The 19457-nt window shown below is 41.2% G+C and overlaps 1 protein-coding gene across 1 annotated transcript in view; it reads left to right on the top strand.

Annotated features, from left to right (window-relative positions):
- Positions 1-19457, top strand: part of LOC137331693 (ephrin type-B receptor 1) — a 514964-nt gene that overhangs the window by 350594 nt on the left and 144913 nt on the right. The window contains exon 5 of the mRNA XM_067995660.1: positions 11180-11515. Coding sequence (XP_067851761.1) covers positions 11180-11515 — 336 coding nt within the window. The remainder of the gene's footprint in view (positions 1-11179; positions 11516-19457) is intronic.

Below are 19457 nucleotides of genomic sequence, written 5' to 3'. Positions count from 1 at the left end.
CCTCTCTCAGTGTGTGTGGCCCAGCTCCTCTCTCTGGGTGTGTGGCCCAGCTCCTCTCTCAGGGTGTGTGGTCTAGCTCCTCTCTCAGTGTGGGTCTAGCTCCTCTCTCAGGGTGTGGCCGAGCCCGTTTATTAATTTGTGGTATGGATGTGCAGCTCCACGGAGAAGAGATGGGTGAAGAGAAAACTATCACCAAAATGGTAGAGTTAGGACATAAGAGGAATAAAATCTTTGAACGATATCTTTGAAGCTGGGAGTCATGCCTAAATGGATTGTTGGTTGAAAATCAGCCTGCCTGAGCTGATAGAAGAGATTGTGTGCAAATGAAGTGTGGAGTGTATAAAGCTAGTCTCAAAATACCCGTTCATCAAAATATTCAAGATAGGTTATTTTGGGGAAGGGGTAATTGCTGCTATCCTCATGACTGTGTCTGTCCAGTGTCTCACACAGAGTTTATTTTTCAGTTCTTGTGATTTAAGGACCCTTTTATGGTGCAGGATATTCATGGGTCAGTGGCAGCAAATTGGACCTTTGTTTTGAGGGCTCCTGAAGGAGGCAATTGGAGAGATACAAAACCGGCCACTGAGCCTTATCCCTGGGCTGAGAGTCCAGCTAACAGCATAGTCACAGAGCGAGAATTCCCCCAGTCAAAGACACTCACTGAGAACTAGGAGAAAACTAAGGCCTGAATCACCTCCATGGCAAGAGAGGAAGTCGGTTTTTATTTTTAATCTTGTCTTTTTGCTTCTGTTGTTGGTTTCTACGTAACATTCTAATGCCAGTTCAGGTTAAACGGACCAAGGTGGTGATTGCACCAAAGGATTGAGACTCTCTCGGCTCGCTGCATGCAGATCATTGCGAACGGGTCTCTGTTTTACATTGCCTCCGCAGCTTTTCCGGTGAACTCTGAAGAATGTCTTTACAATTTTACGAGAAGCAGTAAACTGAGACATAAGAACATAAGAAATAGGAGCAGGAGTAGGCCAATCGGCCCCTCGAGCCTGCTCTGCCATTCAATAAGATCATGGCTGATCTGATCCTAACCTCAAATCTAAATTCATGTCCAATTTCCTGCCCGCTCCCCGTAACCCCTAATTCCCTTTACTTCTAGGAAACTGTCTATTTCTGTTTTAAATTTATTTAATGATGTAGCTTCCACAGCTTCCTGGGGCAGCAAATTCCACAGACCTACTACCCTCTGAGTGAAGATGTTTCTCCTCATCTCAGTTTTTAAAGAGCAGCCCCTTATTCTAAGATTATGCCCCCTAGTTCTAGTTTCACCCATCCTTGGGAACATCCTTACCGCATCCACCCGATCAAGCCCCTTCACAATCTTATATGTTTCAATAAGGTCGCCTCTCATTCTTCTGAACTCCAATGAGTAGAGTCCCAATCTACTCAACCTCTCCTCATATGTCCACCCCCTCATCCCCGGGATTAACCGAGTGAACCTTCTTTGTACTGCCTCGAGAGCAAGTATGTATTTTCTTAAGTATGGAGACCAAAACTGTATGCAGTATTCCAGGTGCAGTCTCACCAATACCTTATATAACTGCAGCAATACCTCCCTGTTTTTATATTCTATCCCCCTAGCAATAAAAGCCAACATTCCGTTGGCTTTCTTGATCACCTGCTGCACCTGCATACCAACTTTTTGATTTTCTTGCACTTGGACCCCCAGATCCCTTTGTACTGCAGTACTTTCCAGTTTCTCGCCATTAAGATAATAACTTGCTCTCCGATTTTTCCTGCCAAAGTGCATAACCTCACATTTTCCAATATTGTATTGCATCTGCCAAATCTCCACCCACTCACCCAGCCTGTCTATATCCCCTTGTAGGTTTTTTATGTCCTCCTCACTCTCTACTTTCCCTCCCATCTTTGTATCATCTGCAAACTTTGATATGTTACACTCGGTCCCCTCCTCCAAATCATTAATATAGATTGTAAAGAGTTGGGGACCCAGCACCGACCCCTGCGGAACACCACTGGCTACTGGTTGCCAGTCCAAGAATGTACCATTTGTCCCAACTCTCTGCTTCCTGTTAGATAACCAATCCTCCACCCATGCCAGAATATTACCCCCAATCCAGTGATTCTTTATCTTGAGCAATAATCTTTTACGTGGCACCTTGTTGAATGCCTTCTGGAAGTCTAAATACACTACGTCCACTGGTTCCCCTTTATCCACCCTGTACGTTATGTCCTCAAAGAACTCAAGCAAATTTGTCAGACATGACTTCCCCTTTGTAAAGCCATGCTGACTTTGTCCTATTAAATTATGTTTATCCAAATGTTCTGCTACTGTCTCCTTAATAATAGACTCCAAAATTTTACCCACCACAGATGTTAAGCTAACTGGTCTATAATTTCCAGCCTTCTGCCTACTACCCTTTTTAAATAAGGGTGTTACATTAGCAGTTTTCCAATCTGCCGGGACCTTTGCCGAGTCCAGAGAATTTTGGAAAATTATTACCAAAGCATCCACAATCCCTACTGCCACTTCCCTCAAGACCCTAGGATGGAAGCCATCAGGTCCAGGGGATTTATCCACCTTGAGTTCCATTAATTTACTGAGTACCAATTCCTTAGTGATTTTAATCATATTTAGCTCCTCCCCCCCTAGAGCCCCCTGTTTGTCCAGTGTTGGGATATTCTTAGTGTCCTCTACCGTAAAGACTGAAACAAAATATTTGTTCAGCATTTTTGCCATCTCCATGTTTCCCACCATTAATTTCCCGGTCTCATCCTCTAAAGGACCTACGTTTGCCTTAGCCACCCTTTTTCTTTTTATATAACTGTAGAAACTCTTGCTATCTGTTTTTATATTTTTTGCTAATTTATTTTCATAATCTAACTTCCCTTTCTTAATCAATCCTTTCATTACTTTTTGCTGTCTTTTGAAGACTTCCCAATCTTCTATCCTCCCACTAAGTTTGGCTACCTTATATGTTCTTGTTTTTAGTCGGATACTATCCTTAATTTCTTTACTTAGCCACGGATGGCTGTCATTTCTTTTACACCCTCTTTTCCTCAGTGGAATATATATTTTTTGAAAGTTGTAAAATAACTCCTTAAATGAACACCACTGCTCATGTACCGTCTTACCCTTTAATCTACTTTCCCAGTCCACTTTAATCAATTCCGCTCTCATACCATCATAGTCTCCTTTATTCAAGCTCAATACGCTTGTTTGAGAACCAACCTTCTCACCCTCTAATTGGATATGGAATGTAACCATGTTATGCTCACTCATTCCAAGGGGATCCTTAACTAGGACATTATTAATTAATCCTGGCTTATTGCACAGGACCAGGTCCAAGGTTGCTTGCCCCCTTGTAGAATCAGTTACATACTGCTCAAGAAATCCATCCCTAATACACTCAATAAACTCTTCCTCAAGGCTACCCTGCCCAATTTGATTTGTCCAGTTAATATGATAGTTAAAATCCCCCATAATTATAGCTGTTCCCTTATTACATGCCCCGACTATTTCCTGATTAATACTTCTTCCAGCAGAGTTGCAATGATTAGGAGGCCTATATACTATGCCCACGAGTGTTTTTTGCCCCTTATTATTCCTTATCTCTACCCAAACTGTTTCATTATCCTGATCCTTTGTCCCAATATCTTTTCTCTGTATTACAGTGATTCCTTCCCTTATTAACATAGCCACCCCACCTCCCCTTCCTTCCTGCCTGTCCTTCCTGATTGTTAAATACCCTGGCATATTTAATTCCCAGTCGTTGGCACCCTGCAGCCATGTTTCTGTAATGGCCACAAGATCATACCCATACGTCGTTATTTGTGCTGTTAACTCGTCCGTTTTGTTACGAATGCTACGTGCATTCAGATTAAGAACTTTCAAATATGTTTTGTGACACTTCGTTCGTGCTTTTTCCTTTTTTAACACTTTACCTTTTACTCCATACCTGCTGTCCCTTCCTGATACGCTTTCCTCTGTCTCCCTGCTCAGGTTCCCAACCCCCTGCCACAGCTTTGATGCTGGGTTAATCGCCTTACGCCTTCTAGTTTTCATTTTATCTGTCGTGCCTAAAGTACACTTTCTTTCCGCTGCTCTATGCTTTTCCCTTTCACTTGTTCTTGAACAACTGTTTGTACTATTTGTATTGTAGATTTCCCCTGGGTCTTCCCCTCTCTTGCTGCTCTCAACTTTATTCCCTTCTGACTCCCCGCTCAGGTTCCGATCCCCCTGCCACTCTAGTTTAAACCTTCCCCAACAGCACTAGCAAACACCCCCGCGAGGACATTGGTCCCGGTCCTGCTCGGGTGTAACCTGTCCCGCTTGTACAGGTCCCACCTTCCCCAGAACCGGTCCCAATGTCCCAGGAATCTAAATCCCTCCCTCGTACACGATCACCACATACACATTCACGAGACATCCCTGAACATTACCGGGCCAATTCTGACCCCAAAATGACTGCCAAGGTTCATTTCATGGAATTACATATAATGTACAGTACAGAAACAGGCCATTCGGCCAAACTGGTCTATGCTGGTATTTATGCTCCACATGAGCATTCTCCCATAATACTTCATCTCAACCCATCAGCATTTCCTTCTATTCCTTTCTCCCTCATGTGTTTATCTAGCTTCCCCTGAAATGTATCTATGCTAGTCGCCTCAACTACTCCATCTGGCAGCGAGTTCCATATTCTAACCGCTCTTTGGGTAAAGAAGTTTCTCCTGAATTCCCTATTGGATTTATTACTGACTATCTTATATTTATGACCCCTAGTTTTGGTCTCCCCCCACAAGTGGAAACGTTTTCTCTATGTTTACCCTGACAAACCCTTTCATAATCTTAAAAACCTCCATCAGGTCACCCCTCAGCCTTCTCCTTTCTAGAGAAATGACCCCAGCCTGTTCAATCTTTCCTAATAGGTAGAACCTCTCAGTTCTGGTATCATTTTTCTATAGAGGGAAAAAAAAGCACAATGGAAATTGAATGCAGACTTCTTGCACAAACATTGATATTTTGGTCAAAAAACCCTAAAAGCAGCCAAAGAAAGTGAGTCTTTTTGGCCAGCAAGCTGTTTGAGTGCTTCACTCACTCTTAATTTGTGACATGCATTGACAGCGGGAGCCCATGTTTTGCCAAGTTGAGTTACACTGAGGACTTGGTTGCTTTACTTTCATTCGATAACACATGACAATAGAACTGGCTCACATCTGGCACAAATAAATCAGCCGTGAAGATGAGGAGAAAATCCAGCACAAAGAAACAACTCCCAGTGTCACTGCTCGTCAGATGCTGGTCCCATGTCACTTGCTGCTGAGTCACATGATTCGATGGTGGGAGCCATCTGTCCACTGGTGCCCACTGTGACATCCTGCTGTAAAATGGCGCACCCCACAGCACCTTTCAAGGCGTGAGACATATCTGGGTTGGGATGATGTTGATAAATCGCTAGAGCTTTACTCTTCTGGTTTATGATTTAATCTCAGTCCGTTGATGTGCGAAACTACACATGGTGTACCAGCATACCCTGGAGGCTTCTGTCTGAATTCCTCATTCTCTTATTATAGCGGAAGTGTTAGCATGTTTAAAATAAATAGGTAAATGCTTCCACTGAAATAATGGAGAGAACAATTCAGACAAATGCAGTAAGCTGGTATTCCATGGAGTCATTCTGTCTGTCTGTCTATCTATTTATCTATCTGTCTATCATCTATCTATCTCTCTAACTATTTATCTATCATCTATCTCTTTATCTATCTCATCTATTATCTATCTATCTATCTATCTTTCTAACTATCATTTATCTATATATCATCTATCTATATATCCGACTATTTTTTCTATCTGTCTATCTGCTATCGCTGTATGTATTGATCTGTCTATCTTTCCATCTCTCTGTCTATCGATCTATCTATCGATCTATCTATCTGGCCATCAGTTTGTCTAACAATCTAGCAATCTATCTATCTGCCCATCTCTCTGTCTATCGATCTATCTGTCTGTCCATCTCTCTGTCTATCTATCGATCTATCTGTCTGTCCATCGATCTGTCTATTTATTGATCTAACTATCCTTCCATATCACTTAGTCTATCTATCGATCTATCTATCTGTCCATCTCTCTGTCTATCTATCGATCTATCTATCTGTCCATCTCTCTGTCTATCGATCTACCTGTCTGTCCATCTCTCTGTCTATCTATCAATCAATCTGTCTGTCCGTCCATTGATCTGTCTATTTATTGATCTATCTGTCCTTCCATATCTCGGTCTAACTATCGATCTATCTACCTGTCCATCTCTCTGTCTATCAACCTATCTATCTGTTCATCTCTCTATTGATCTATCTATGTGACCATATCTCCATCCATCTATCAATCTATCTATCTGCCATCTCCCTGTCTATCTACCAATCCATCTATCTGTCTATCTCTCTGCCTATCTATCGATCTATACCTCTATCGCTCTATCTATCGAACTATCTATCCATCCTTTCTCTCTTCCTAACTCTCTTTCTATCTATTGATCTATTTATCTGTCCATCGTTCTGTCTATTTAATGATCTATCTATCTGTCCATATATCTATCCATCGCTCTGTCTATTTATCGATCTATCTATCTGTCCATCTCTCTTTATCTATCGAACTATCTATCTGTCCATCGCTCTGCCTATTTATTGATCTATCTATCTCTCCATGTCTGTCTCTGTCTATGTATCGATGTAACTATCTGTCCATCACTTTGTCTATTTATTGATCGACTATCTCTCTATGTCCATCTCTGTCTATCAATCAACCCATCTAACTGTCCATCTCTGCTATGTATCAATCTATCTATCAGTCAATCTCTGTCTAGCTCTCCATCTATCTATCTGTCCATTTCTCTGTCCATCTATTAATTTATCAATCTGTCCATCTCTGTCTATTGATCTATCTATTTGCATATCTCTTTGTCAATCAATCTATCTATCCATCTCTGTCTGTCTATCTATCTATCTGTCCATCTCTTTGTCTATCTATCGATCTATCTATCTGTCCATCTCTCTGTCTATTTATTAATCTATCTATCTATCCATCTCTTTCTATCTATCGATCGATCTATCTGTCCATCTCTTTGTCTATCTATCGATCTATCTATCTTTCTACCTCTGTCTTTCTATCGATCTACTATCCGTCCATATATCCTATTTATTGATCTATCCATCTATCCATCTCTCTGTCTATCTATCGATCTATCCATCTATCTATCTGTCCATCTCTTTCTATCTATCTATCTATCTATCTGTTCATCTCTCTGTCTAAATATTGATCGATTTATCTGTTTCTCTCTATGTCTATCGAACTATCTATCCATCTCTCTCTCTATCTACTGATCTATCTGTCCATCTCGCTCTCTCTCTATCTATCTATCTGTCCATCGCTCTGTCTATCTATTGATCTATGTATCTGTTTCTCTCTATCTCTATCGATCAATCTATCTATCCATCTCGCTCTCTATCGATTAATCTATCTGTTTGTCTCTGTTGATTTATTGATTTGTCTATTTGTCTATCATTTGATCAATCTGACTGACAGGCAGATGAATAGTCTGACTATCTCTCTATCTGTTAATCTATCAATCTATCTGTGTCTGTCGATCTGTCTCTATTTTTCTATCTGTCTGTCTGCCTCTGTTCATTTCTCCTTCTGTCTGTCTGTTTCTCTTTCAGTCCGTTTCTCTCCCTGTCCGTTTGTCTCTGTCTGTCTGTTTCTTTCTTTTGTCTGTTCATTTGTCTCTCTTTTTGTCCATTTCTCTGTCTGTCCGTTTCTCTCTCTGTCCGTTTTTCTCTGTCTGTTTCCCTTCTTTGTCTGTCCCTTTCTCTTTCTGTCTGTCTCTCTGCCTCTCTGTGTCCATTTCTTCCTCTGTCCGCTTGTCTGTCTATCTATCTGTCTCTCTGTCTCTGTCCGTTTCTCTGTTTGTCTGTCTCGCTATCTCTCTCTGGCTGTTTGTTTCTCCCTCTGTCTGTCCGTTTCTCTCACTGTCTGTCTGTTTCTCCCTCTGCCTGTCCATTTCTCTCTCTGTCTGACTATGGGCCCCAACAACATCCCAGCTGTAGTGCTCCAGAACTAGCCGCACCTCTAGCCAAGCTGTTCCAGTACGGCTACAACACTGGCATCTACTCGACAAAGTGAAAAATTGCCCAGGTATGTCCTGTCTACAAAATGCAGGACAAATCCAACCCGGCCAATTACCGTCCTGTCAGCCTACTCTCACCCTTTCACCCTCTTATCAATCATCAGCAAAGTGTTGGAAGGAGTCACCAACCGTTCTATCAAGCAGCACTTGCCCACCAAAGCTCAAGTTGAGTTGCACCAGGCTCTAGACTTCATTATCGCTTTGGTCCAAACATGGACACGAGTTGAATTCTAGGGGTGAGGTGAGAGTGACTGCCCTTGAAATTAAGGCAGCATTCGACTGAATGTGACTCCAAGGAGCCCGAGATAAACTAGTCAGTGGGAATCAGGGGAAACAGGGCTGGAGCCATACCTAGCACAGAGGGAGATAATTGTGGTTGTTGGAGGCCAATCATCTCAGCCCCAGGACATCACTGCAGGAGTTCCTCAGGACAGCCTAGACCAAACTATTTTCAGCTGCTTCATCAAAGCCCTTCCCTCCATCATAAGGTTCGCTGATGATTGCACAGTGTTCAGGTCCATTCACAATTCCTCAGATAATGAAGCAGTCCGTGCCCGCATGCAGCAAGACCTGGACAACATCCAGGCTTGGGCAAATAAGTGGCAAGTAATATTCGCACCACACAAGTGCCAGGCAATGACCATCTCCAACAAGAGAGAGTTGTACCACCTCCCCTTGACATTCAACAGCATTACCATCACCGAATCCCCCACCATCAACATCCTGGGGGTCACCATTGACCAGAAATGCAACTAGACCAGCCACGTAAATACTGTGGCTACTAGAGCAGGTCAGAGGCTGGGTATTCTGCAGCAAGTGGCTCACCTCCTGAATCCCCAAAATCTCTCCACCACCTACAAGGCACTAGTCAGGAGTGTGATGGAATACTCTCCACTTGCCTGGATGGGTGAAGCTGTAAGAACACTTAAGAAGCTCGACACCATCCAGGACAAAGCAGCCCGCTTGATTGGCACCCCATCCACCACCTTAACATCCACTCCCTCCACCACCATAGAATCATAGAATGGCTACAGCGTGGAAGGAGGCCATTTGGCCCATCGAGTCCATGCCGGCTCTATGCAAGAGCAATCCAGCTAGTCACACTCCCCTGCCCTATCAGTAGCCTGCAAATTTTTTCCTTTCAAGTACTTAACCAGTTCCCTTTTGAAGTCCATGATTGAATCTGCCTCCACCACCCCCTCAGGCAGTGCATTCCAGATCATAACCACTCGCTGCGTAAAAAAGTTTTTCCTCATGTCATCTTTGGTTCTTTTGCCAATCACCTTAAATCCATGTCCTCTGGTTCTTGACCCTTCCGCCAATGGGAAAATTTCTCTCTATCTATTCTGTCTAGACCTCTCATGATTTTAAATAGCTCTATCAAATTTCCTCTCAACCTTCTCCATTCCAAGGAGAATCCCAGCTTCTCCAGTCTATCCATGTAACTAAAGTCCCTCATCCCTTGAATCATTCTAGTGAATCTTTTCTGCACCCTCTCTAAGGCCTTCACATCTTTCCTAAAGTGCAGTGCCCAGAATTGGACACAATACTCCAGTTGTGGTCGAACCAGTGTTTTATGAAGGTTCATCATTACCTCCTTGCTTTTGTATTCTATGCCTCTATTTATAAAGCCCAGGATCCCGTATGCTTTTTTAAACACTTTCTCAAACTGCCTTGCCACTTTCAATGATTTGTGTACATATACCCCCAAATCTCTCTGTTCCTTGTACCCCTTTTAGAATTGTGCCCTCTAGTTTATATTGCCTCTCCTCATTCTTCCTACCGAAATGTATCACTTCTTATTTTTCTACGTTAAATTTCATCTGCCACGTGTCCACCCATGCCACCAGCCTGTCTATAACCTCTTGAAGTCTATCACTTTCCTCCTCACTTGTTCACTACACTTCCAAGTTTTTTGTCATCTGCAAATTTGGAAATTGTGCCCTGTGCATCCAAGTCATTAATATATATCAAGAAAAGCATTGGTCCCAGCACCGACCCCTGGGGAACACCACTGTACACCTCCCTCCAGTCCAAAAAACAACCTTTCGCCACTATTCTCTGCTTCCTGTCACTTAGCCAATTCTGTATCCATGCTGTTACTGCCCCTTTTATTCCATGGGCTTCAATCTTGATGACAAGTCTATTATGTGGCACTTTATCAAGTGCCTTTGGAAAATCCATATACACCACATCAACCGCATTGCCCTCATTGACCCTCTTACCTCATCAAAACACTCTATCAAGTTCGTTGAACATGATTTGCCATTAACCAATCCGTGCTGGCTTTCCCTAATCAATCCACAATTGTCCAAGTGACTGCTAATTCTGTCCCAGATTATCGTTTCTAAAAGTTTCCCCACCAGCGAGGTTGAACTGACTAGTCTATATTTGCTGGGTTTATCTTTACACCCATTTTTAACAATGGTGTAACACTTGCCATTCTCCAGTTCTCTGGCACCAGCACCGGCAATTGTTGCTGCAGTGTGTACTATCTACAAGATGCACTACAGCAACTTGCCAAGGATTCTTCAACAGCACCTCCCAAACTCCCAAACTTCACCACCTAAAAGGACATGGGCAGCGGGCACATGGGAACATCATCACCTCCAAGTTCCCCTCCAAGTCACGCACCATCCCAACCTGGACATATATCGCCGTATATGAGGAAAATCACATTGTATATTACATAATACGCACCATTTTACAGTGGAATAACAAACTGTATATTATACAATATGCACTGTGTTACAGAGGACTATCTCACAATGTAATACAAATGTTACAGAGGTCTAACGCTCTATATATTCCACATTATTACACTGTGGATGATAGAGATTCCACTGTAGAAAGTAAATCACCGTGTGTAACAATGATTGACAGGCTTCTCTCTCCCTGTGGTAGGAATCCTTTCAATATAAACTGGGTTACAAACTTGTATTTCATTTGCATCTCATGCTGACTGCTTCCAGACTGTTGTTTTTTGGGCAATCTCTTCATAACAGACTGTCTTGTGTTTATAGGTGTTCCATCAGGCCCACGCAATGTGATATCCAGTGTCAATGAGACCTCCATCATCCTGGAATGGCACCCGCCACGTGACGTTGGTGGGCGTGACGACGTCATGTACAACATCGTTTGCAAGAAGTGCCGCAGCAACCGTAAGCTGTGCACCCGGTGCGACGAGAACGTGGAGTTCGTGCCAAGACAGTTTGGCCTGACGGAAACCAGAGTGTTCATCAGCAGCCTTTGGGCACACACTCCGTACACCTTCGAGATTCAGGCTGTCAACGGAGTCTCCGGCAAGAGTCCGTACTCGCCACAGCACGTGTCTGTCAATGTGACCACCAACCAAGCTGGTAAGTGACTGTGCGTCCCCAATCTTTCACCTCTTGATGTGCCTCAAACCAATCGATGCCCATTAGTCCATCATCATTTTTCCTCAGTTTCTGTCAATTCTCCTTCACCAGCAAAGTCACTTGTCTCAATATACTACTCAATCGGCTACTCAACATGTTACTCAATACGTTACACAATACGCCACTCAACACTTTACTCAACATGTTACTTAATATGTAACTCAACACACCACTCAACACGTTACACAAGACATTACTCATCACATTACTCAACATGTTACACAGCACATTATTCATGACATCACTCAACACGTCACTCAACACGTTTCTCAAACCGTTACTCAACACATTATTCAACACTTTACTCAACATGTTGCTCAATACATTGCTCAATACATTTCTCAACATGTTACTCCACACGTAGCTCAGCACATTACTTAACACGTTACTCAAAAGGTTCTTAACATGCTACTCAAATCATTGCTCAACACAGTTCTCAACACGGTTCTCGACACGCTACTCAAAATGTTAACCAAAACATTTCTCAACATGTTACCCAACACATTACTGAATATACTACTCAACATGTTACACAACATGCTGCTCAACACCCTATTCAAAACATTACTCAACACATTAATCATCACATTAATCATCCCATTACTCAACACGTTCCTCATCACAATACTCAACATGCTAAACAACACATTAAACACAACATGCTACTCATCATGCTACTAAACACACTACTGCACATGCTACTCAAAATGCTACTCAACAAAGCTACTCAACACATTACTCAACAAATTAGCCAGCATATTATTCAACATGCTACTCGACATGTTGCTCCACACAATACTCAACATGTTACTCAACACGTGAGTCAACTGATTACTAAACATGCTACTCAACACGTTACTAAGCACGTTATTCATGATGTTACTCAACACATTGCTCAAAATGTTACTCAACCCATTACACAACTCGCTCCTCAAAATGATTCTCAATGTGTTACTCATCACATTACTCAACATGTTACTCACCATGCTACACAAAACATCACTCAATACATTACTCAACAGGGTACTCAACACGCTACTCAAAACATTGTTCAACACAGTACTCAACACGCTACTCAAAACATAACTCAATATGGTTCTCAACACGCTACTCAAAACATAACTCAATACGGTTCTCAACACGCTACTCAAAACATAACTCAATACGGTTCTCAACACGCTACTCAAAACATAACTCAATACGGTTCTCAACACGCTACTCAAAACATAATTCAATACGGTTCTCAACACGCTACTCAAAACATTGCTGAACATGGTTCACAACGCGCTACTCACAACATTACTTAACACATTTCTCAACATGTTACTCAACACATTACTCAATACACTAACCAACACGTTACTCAACAAGCTACTCAACAAGTTACACAACACACTGCTTAACACCATATTCAAAACATTACTCAACACGTTCCGTAACACATTACTCAAGACATCACTCAACACGTTACTCATTAAATTACTCAACCTGTTACTCAGCGTGCTACTCAACACATTACTCAACACATTACTCAACACATTATTCAACACATTAAGAATATAAGAACATAAGAAATAGGAGCAGGAGTAGGCCATACGGCCCCTCGAGCCTGCTCTGCCATTCAATCAGATCATGGCTGATCTTCGACCACAACTCCACTTTCCTGCCCGATCCCCATATCCCTTTATTCCCCGAGAGTCCAAAAATCTATCGATCTCAACCTTGAATATATTCAACGACAGATCATCCACAGCCCTCTGGGGTAGAGAATTCCAAAGATTCTCAACCCTCTGAGTGGAGAAATTCCTCCTCATCTCAATCTTAAATGGCTGAACACTTATCCTGCAACAATACCCCCACTTCTGGACTCTCTAGCCAAGGGAAACAATCTCTCAGCATCTACCCTGTGAAGCCCCCTCATAACCTTACATGTTTCAATGAGAACACCTCTCATTCTTCTAAACTCCAGAGAGTATAGGCCCATTCTACTCAACCTCTCCTCATAGGACAACCCTCTCATCCCAGGAATTAATCTAGTGAACCTTCGGTGCACCACCTCTAATGCAAGTATATCCTTCCTTAGATAAGGAGACCAAAACTGTACACAGTACTCCAGGTGAGGTCTCACTAATGCCCTGTGCAACTGTAGTAAGACTTCCTTACTCTTGTATTCCAACCCCCTTGCAATAAAGGCCAACATGCCATTTGCTTTCCTAATTGCCTGCTGTACCTACAAACTAGCATTTTGTGTTTCTTGTAAGAGGACACCATGTCTCTCTGAATACCAACATTTAATAGTTTCTCACCATTTAAAAAATATTCTGTTTTTCTATTCTTCCTACCAAAGTAAATAACTTCACATTTCCCTACATTATACTCCATCTGCCACCTTCTTGCCCACTCACTTAATCTGCCTATATTCGTTTGCAGACTCTTTGTGTCCTCCTCACAGCTTGCTTTGCTGCCTAGCTTTGTATCGTCAGCAAACTTGGATACATTACTCTCGGTCCTTTCATCTAAGTCATTAATATAAATTTTATATAGTTGAGGCCCAAGCACTGATCCTTGCGGCACCCCACTGCCAACACTGAGAATAACCCGTTTATTCCTACTCTCTGTTTTCTGTCCTTTAACCAATCGTCTACCCCTATTACCCCCAACCCCATGAGTCCTTTCCTTGTGTAACAACCTTTTACGTGGCACCTTAACAAATACCTTTTGAAAATCCAAATATACTACATCCACTGGTTCCCCTTTATCTACCCTGCTAGTTACATCCTCAAAAAACTCTAATAAATTTGTCAAACACAATTTCCCTTTCATAAAACTATGTTGGACTCTGCCTAATCATATTATGATTTTCCAAGTGTCCTGTTACCACTTCCTTAATGGATTCCAGCATTTTCCCGACGATTGGTGTCAGGCTAACTGGCCTGGAGTTCCCTGTTTCCTCTCTCCCTTCTTGAATAGCGGAGTTACATTTGCTACCTTCCAGTCCACTGGGACCGTTCCAGAATCTAAAGAATTTTGGAAGATCATAACCAATGCATCCATTATCTCTACAGCCACCTCTTTTAGAACCCTAGCATGTAGGCTATCAGGTCCAGGGAAATGGTTGGCTTTTAGTTCCATTAGTTTCTCCAGTATTTTTTCTCTGCTGATATTAATTGTTTTAATTTCCTCACTCTCATTTGCCCATTGGTTCCCCACTATTCCTAGTATGCCTTTTGTGTCTTCGACTGCGAAGACAGATACAAAATATTTGTTTAACGTCTCTGCCATTTCCTGATTCCCCATTATAATTTCTCCTGTCTCAGCCACTAAGGGACCAATGTTTACTTTTGCTACTCTCTTCCTTTTTGCATACTTGTAGAAGCTCTTACAATTCGTTTTTATATTTCTTGCTAGTTTACTTTCATATTCTATTTTCTCCCCTTTTATCAATTTTTTGGTCGTCCTTTGTTGGTTTCTTATACTCTCCCAATCCCCAGGCTTATTATTCTTCTTGGCAACATTATAGGCCTCGTCTTTCAATCTAATACTTTCCTTAACTTCTTCAGTTAGCCATGGGTGGATCACTTTTCCCATGGAGTTTTTATTTCGCAGTGGAATGTATATTTGTTGAGACTGTTGAAATATTTCTTTAAATGTTTGCCATTGCTTTTCAGCTGTCAAACCCTTTAATTTAATTTCCCAATCTACCTATGTAATTGGCTTTATTTAAATTTAAGACTCTAGTTTCTGACTTAACACATAATTACTCAACATATTATCAACACACTACTCAACACATCAATCGACACATAACTCAACACACGAATTAACAAAATACACAATACATCACACAACACGTCACTCAACACATTACTCATTGCGCTACTCAACACGCTACTCAACACCGTATTCAAAACATTACACATGTTACTCAACACATTATACAACACGCTACTCATCACATTACTCAACACTTACTCACCACACTACACAACACACGACTCAACATGTCATTCAACACACCACTCAACACATTACTCAAAACATTTCACTCACCACCTTACTTAACTCACTACTCAACACACTTCACAACACGTCACTCAACATGTTACTCAACACATTACTCAACACATTATTCAACATGCTACTCATCATGTTACTCAACACGTTACCCGATACGCTACTCAACAAACTACTCAACACGTTACTCAACACATTACTCGACATATTACTCAACATGCTACACCTCATATCACTCAATACGTTACACAATACATTACCCAACACATTACTCAACACGCAACTCAACAAACTACTCAACACATTTCTCGACAAAATGTTCAACACACTTCACTACACGTTTCTCTACATGTTATTCATCATATTACTCAACACATTGCTCAACATGTTACTCACCTTGCTACATAACACAAGTCACTCAACACGCTACTCAACATTTTATTCAACAAATTAGCCAAAATTTAACTCACCATGTTACTCAACGCAGTTCACAGCACACTAATCAACACAGTACTCAACATGCTACTGAACACATTTCTCAATACGTTATGCAACACCCTACTCAACTGTTATTCAACATGCTACTCAACACACCACTCAATGCGCTGCTCAACGCATTATGCAACACATTACTCAACATGTCATTCAACATGCTACTCAATATGTTACTCAATATGCTACTCAACACATTACTCAACATACTGATGAACATATTACTGAATACATCAAACAATGTGTTACTCAACACACTGCTCAACACGTTACTCAACACGTTACTCAACACGCTACTCAAACGTTACTCAACACGCTACTCAACACGCTACTCAACAAGCTACACACTAACTTTTTGTGTTTCTTGTACGAGGACACCCAAGTCTCTCTGAACACAAACATTTAATAGTTTCTCACCATTTAAAAAATATTCAGTTTTTTCTATTCATTCTACCAAAGTGAATAACTTCACATTTCCCCTCATTATACGCCATCTGCCACCTTCTTGCCCTGTCACTTAACCTGTCTATATCCCTTTGCAGACTCTTTGTGTCCTTCTCACAACTTACTTTCCCACCTAGCTTTGTAGCATCAGCAAACTTGGATGCATTACACTCTGTCCCTTCACCTAAGTCATTAATATAGATTGTAAATAGCTCAGACCGAAGCACCAATCCTAGCGGCACCCCTGTAGTTATAGCCTGCCAACCTGAGAATGACTCATTTATCCCTACTCTCTGTTTTCTATCCTTTAACCAATACTTTATCCATGCTAATACATTACCCCCAACTGTAAGAGCCCTTACCTTGTGTAACAACCTTTTATGTGGCACCTTATCGAATGCCTTGTGAAAATCAAAATATACTACATCCACTGGTTCCACTTTATCTACCCTGCTAGTTACATCCTCAAAAAACTCTAATAAATTTGTCAAACATGATTTCCTTTCATAAAACCATGTTGACTCTGCCTAATCATATTGTGATTTTCTAAGTGCCCTGTTACCACTTCCTTAATAATGGATTCCAACATTTTCCTGATAACCAATGTCAGGCTAACTGGCCTAGAGTTCCCTGTTTTCTCTCCCCCTCCCTTCTTGAATAACAGGGTAACATTTGCTACCTTCCAATGGGACCATTCAGAATCTAAGGAGTTTTGGAAGAATAACCAATGCATTCACTATCTCTGCAGCCACCTCTTTTAGAACCCTAGGATGTAGGCCATCAGATCCAGGGGATTTGTTGGCTTTTAGTCCCATTAGTTTCTCCAGTACTTTTTCTCTAGTGATATTAATTGTTTTAAATTCCTTACTCTCATTTACCCCTTGGTTCCCGACTATTTTTGGTATGCTTTTTATGTCTTCTACTGCAAAGACAGATACAAAATATTTGTTTAATGCATCTGCCATTTTCTGATTCCCATTATAATTTCTCCTGTCTCCGCCTCTAAGGGACCAACGTTTACTTTTGCTACTCTCTTCCTTTTTACATTCTTGTAGAAGCTCTTACAATCCATTTTTATATTTCTTGCTAGTTTACTTTCATATTCGGTTTTCCCCCTTTTTATCAATTTTTAGGTTGTCCTTTGTTGGTTTCTAAAACTCTCCCAATCCCCAGGCTTATTACTCTTCTTGGCAACATTATAGGCCTCTTCTTTCAATCTAATACTCTCCTTAATTTCTTCAGTTAGCCAAGGGTGGATCACTTTTCCTACGGAGTTTTTATTTCTCAATGGAATGTATACTTGTTGAGACTATTGAAATATTTCCTTAAATGTTTGCCATTGCTTTTCAACTGTCAAACTCTTTAATTTAATTTCCCAATCTACCTTTGACAACTCACCCCTCATACCTATGAAATTGGATTTATTTAAGTTTAAGACTCTAGTTTCTGACTTAAGTATGCTACTTTCAAACTGAATGTGAAATTCTATCATATTATGATCAATCTTCCCCAGAGGTTCTTTTACTGCGAATTTCTAATTAACCCTGTCTCATTATATAATACAAGATCTAAAATAGCTTGTTCCCTGGTTGGTTCCATGATGTATTGCCCTAGGAAACCATCTTGAATACATTCCATGAACTCGTCTTCTAAACTACCTTTGCCAATTTGATTTGCCCAGTCCATATGCAGATTAAAGTCTCCTTTGATTACTGCATTTCCTTTGTTACAAGCTCCCATTATTTCATGAGTAATACTCTGTCCAATGGTATTGCTGCTGATAGGGGGCCTACAAACTCCTCCCACCAGTGTTTTCTGCCCCTTGTTATTTCTTATTTCCACCCAGACTGATTCTACTTCCTGATCTTCCAAGTCAAGATCCTTTCTCACCACTGTCCTTATGTCATCCTTTATTATCAGGGCTACACCCCCTCCTTTTCCATTCTGCTTGTCTTTTCTAAATGTCATGTACCATGTCTCTGTAATGGCTATTAGTTCAAACCCATTTATCTCTATTTGTGCAATTAATTCATTTATCTTGTTACGAGTGCTCCATGCATTCAGATAAAGAGCCTTTAATTTTGGCTTTTTACCATTTTTTTCCTGCTTTCACCTTACTTGTTGCTCTATTATTGGTAAACTCTCTGTCCCTTCCTGCCACACTCTGCTTATCTTTACCCAAGCCATTACATTGTTCTATTGTCTTAACTTTTCTCAGTTTTCTAAATTTCCCCTCACCTGATCCCTCCCCCCCCCCGACTTTTTAATTTAAAGCCCTATCTACAGCCCTAGTTATTCGATTTGCCAGGACGTTGGCCCCAGCATGTTTAAGTGGAACCCGTCCCATCGGAACAGCTCCCTCTTTCCCCAGTACTGGTGCCAATGCCCCATGAATTGAAACCCCTTCCTCCCACACCACTCGTTGACCACACATTTAACTCTAACTCTAATACCATTCAACACACTTCACAACACATTACTCAACATGTTACTCAGCACATTACTCAACATGTTACTCAGCACATTACTCAACATGTTACTCAGCACATTACTCAACATGTTACTCAGCACATTACTCAACATGTTACTCAGCACATTACTCAACATGCTATTCAACATTTTACTCAATACATTCCTCAACATGTTACTCAACACGTTACTCAACATGCTATTCAACATGTTACTCAATACGTTCCTCAACATGTTACTCAACACGTTACTCAACATGTTAATCAACATGTTACTCAACACACTAATAAAACATGCGAGTCAATACATTACTCTACATGCTACGCTACACACTACTCTACATGCTACTCTACATGCTACTCAACACGCTACTCAACACACTAATAAAACATGTGACTCAATACATTGCTCAACATGTTGTGCAACATGTTACTCAACACATTACTCAACACATTACTCAACA

The sequence above is a fragment of the Heptranchias perlo genome, chromosome 13, assembly GCF_035084215.1.
Source record: "Heptranchias perlo isolate sHepPer1 chromosome 13, sHepPer1.hap1, whole genome shotgun sequence".
Classification (NCBI taxonomy): Eukaryota; Metazoa; Chordata; class Chondrichthyes; order Hexanchiformes; family Hexanchidae; genus Heptranchias; species Heptranchias perlo.
The sequence above is the reverse complement of the archived record's forward strand: the minus strand, read 5'-3'. Positions and strand labels throughout refer to the sequence as shown.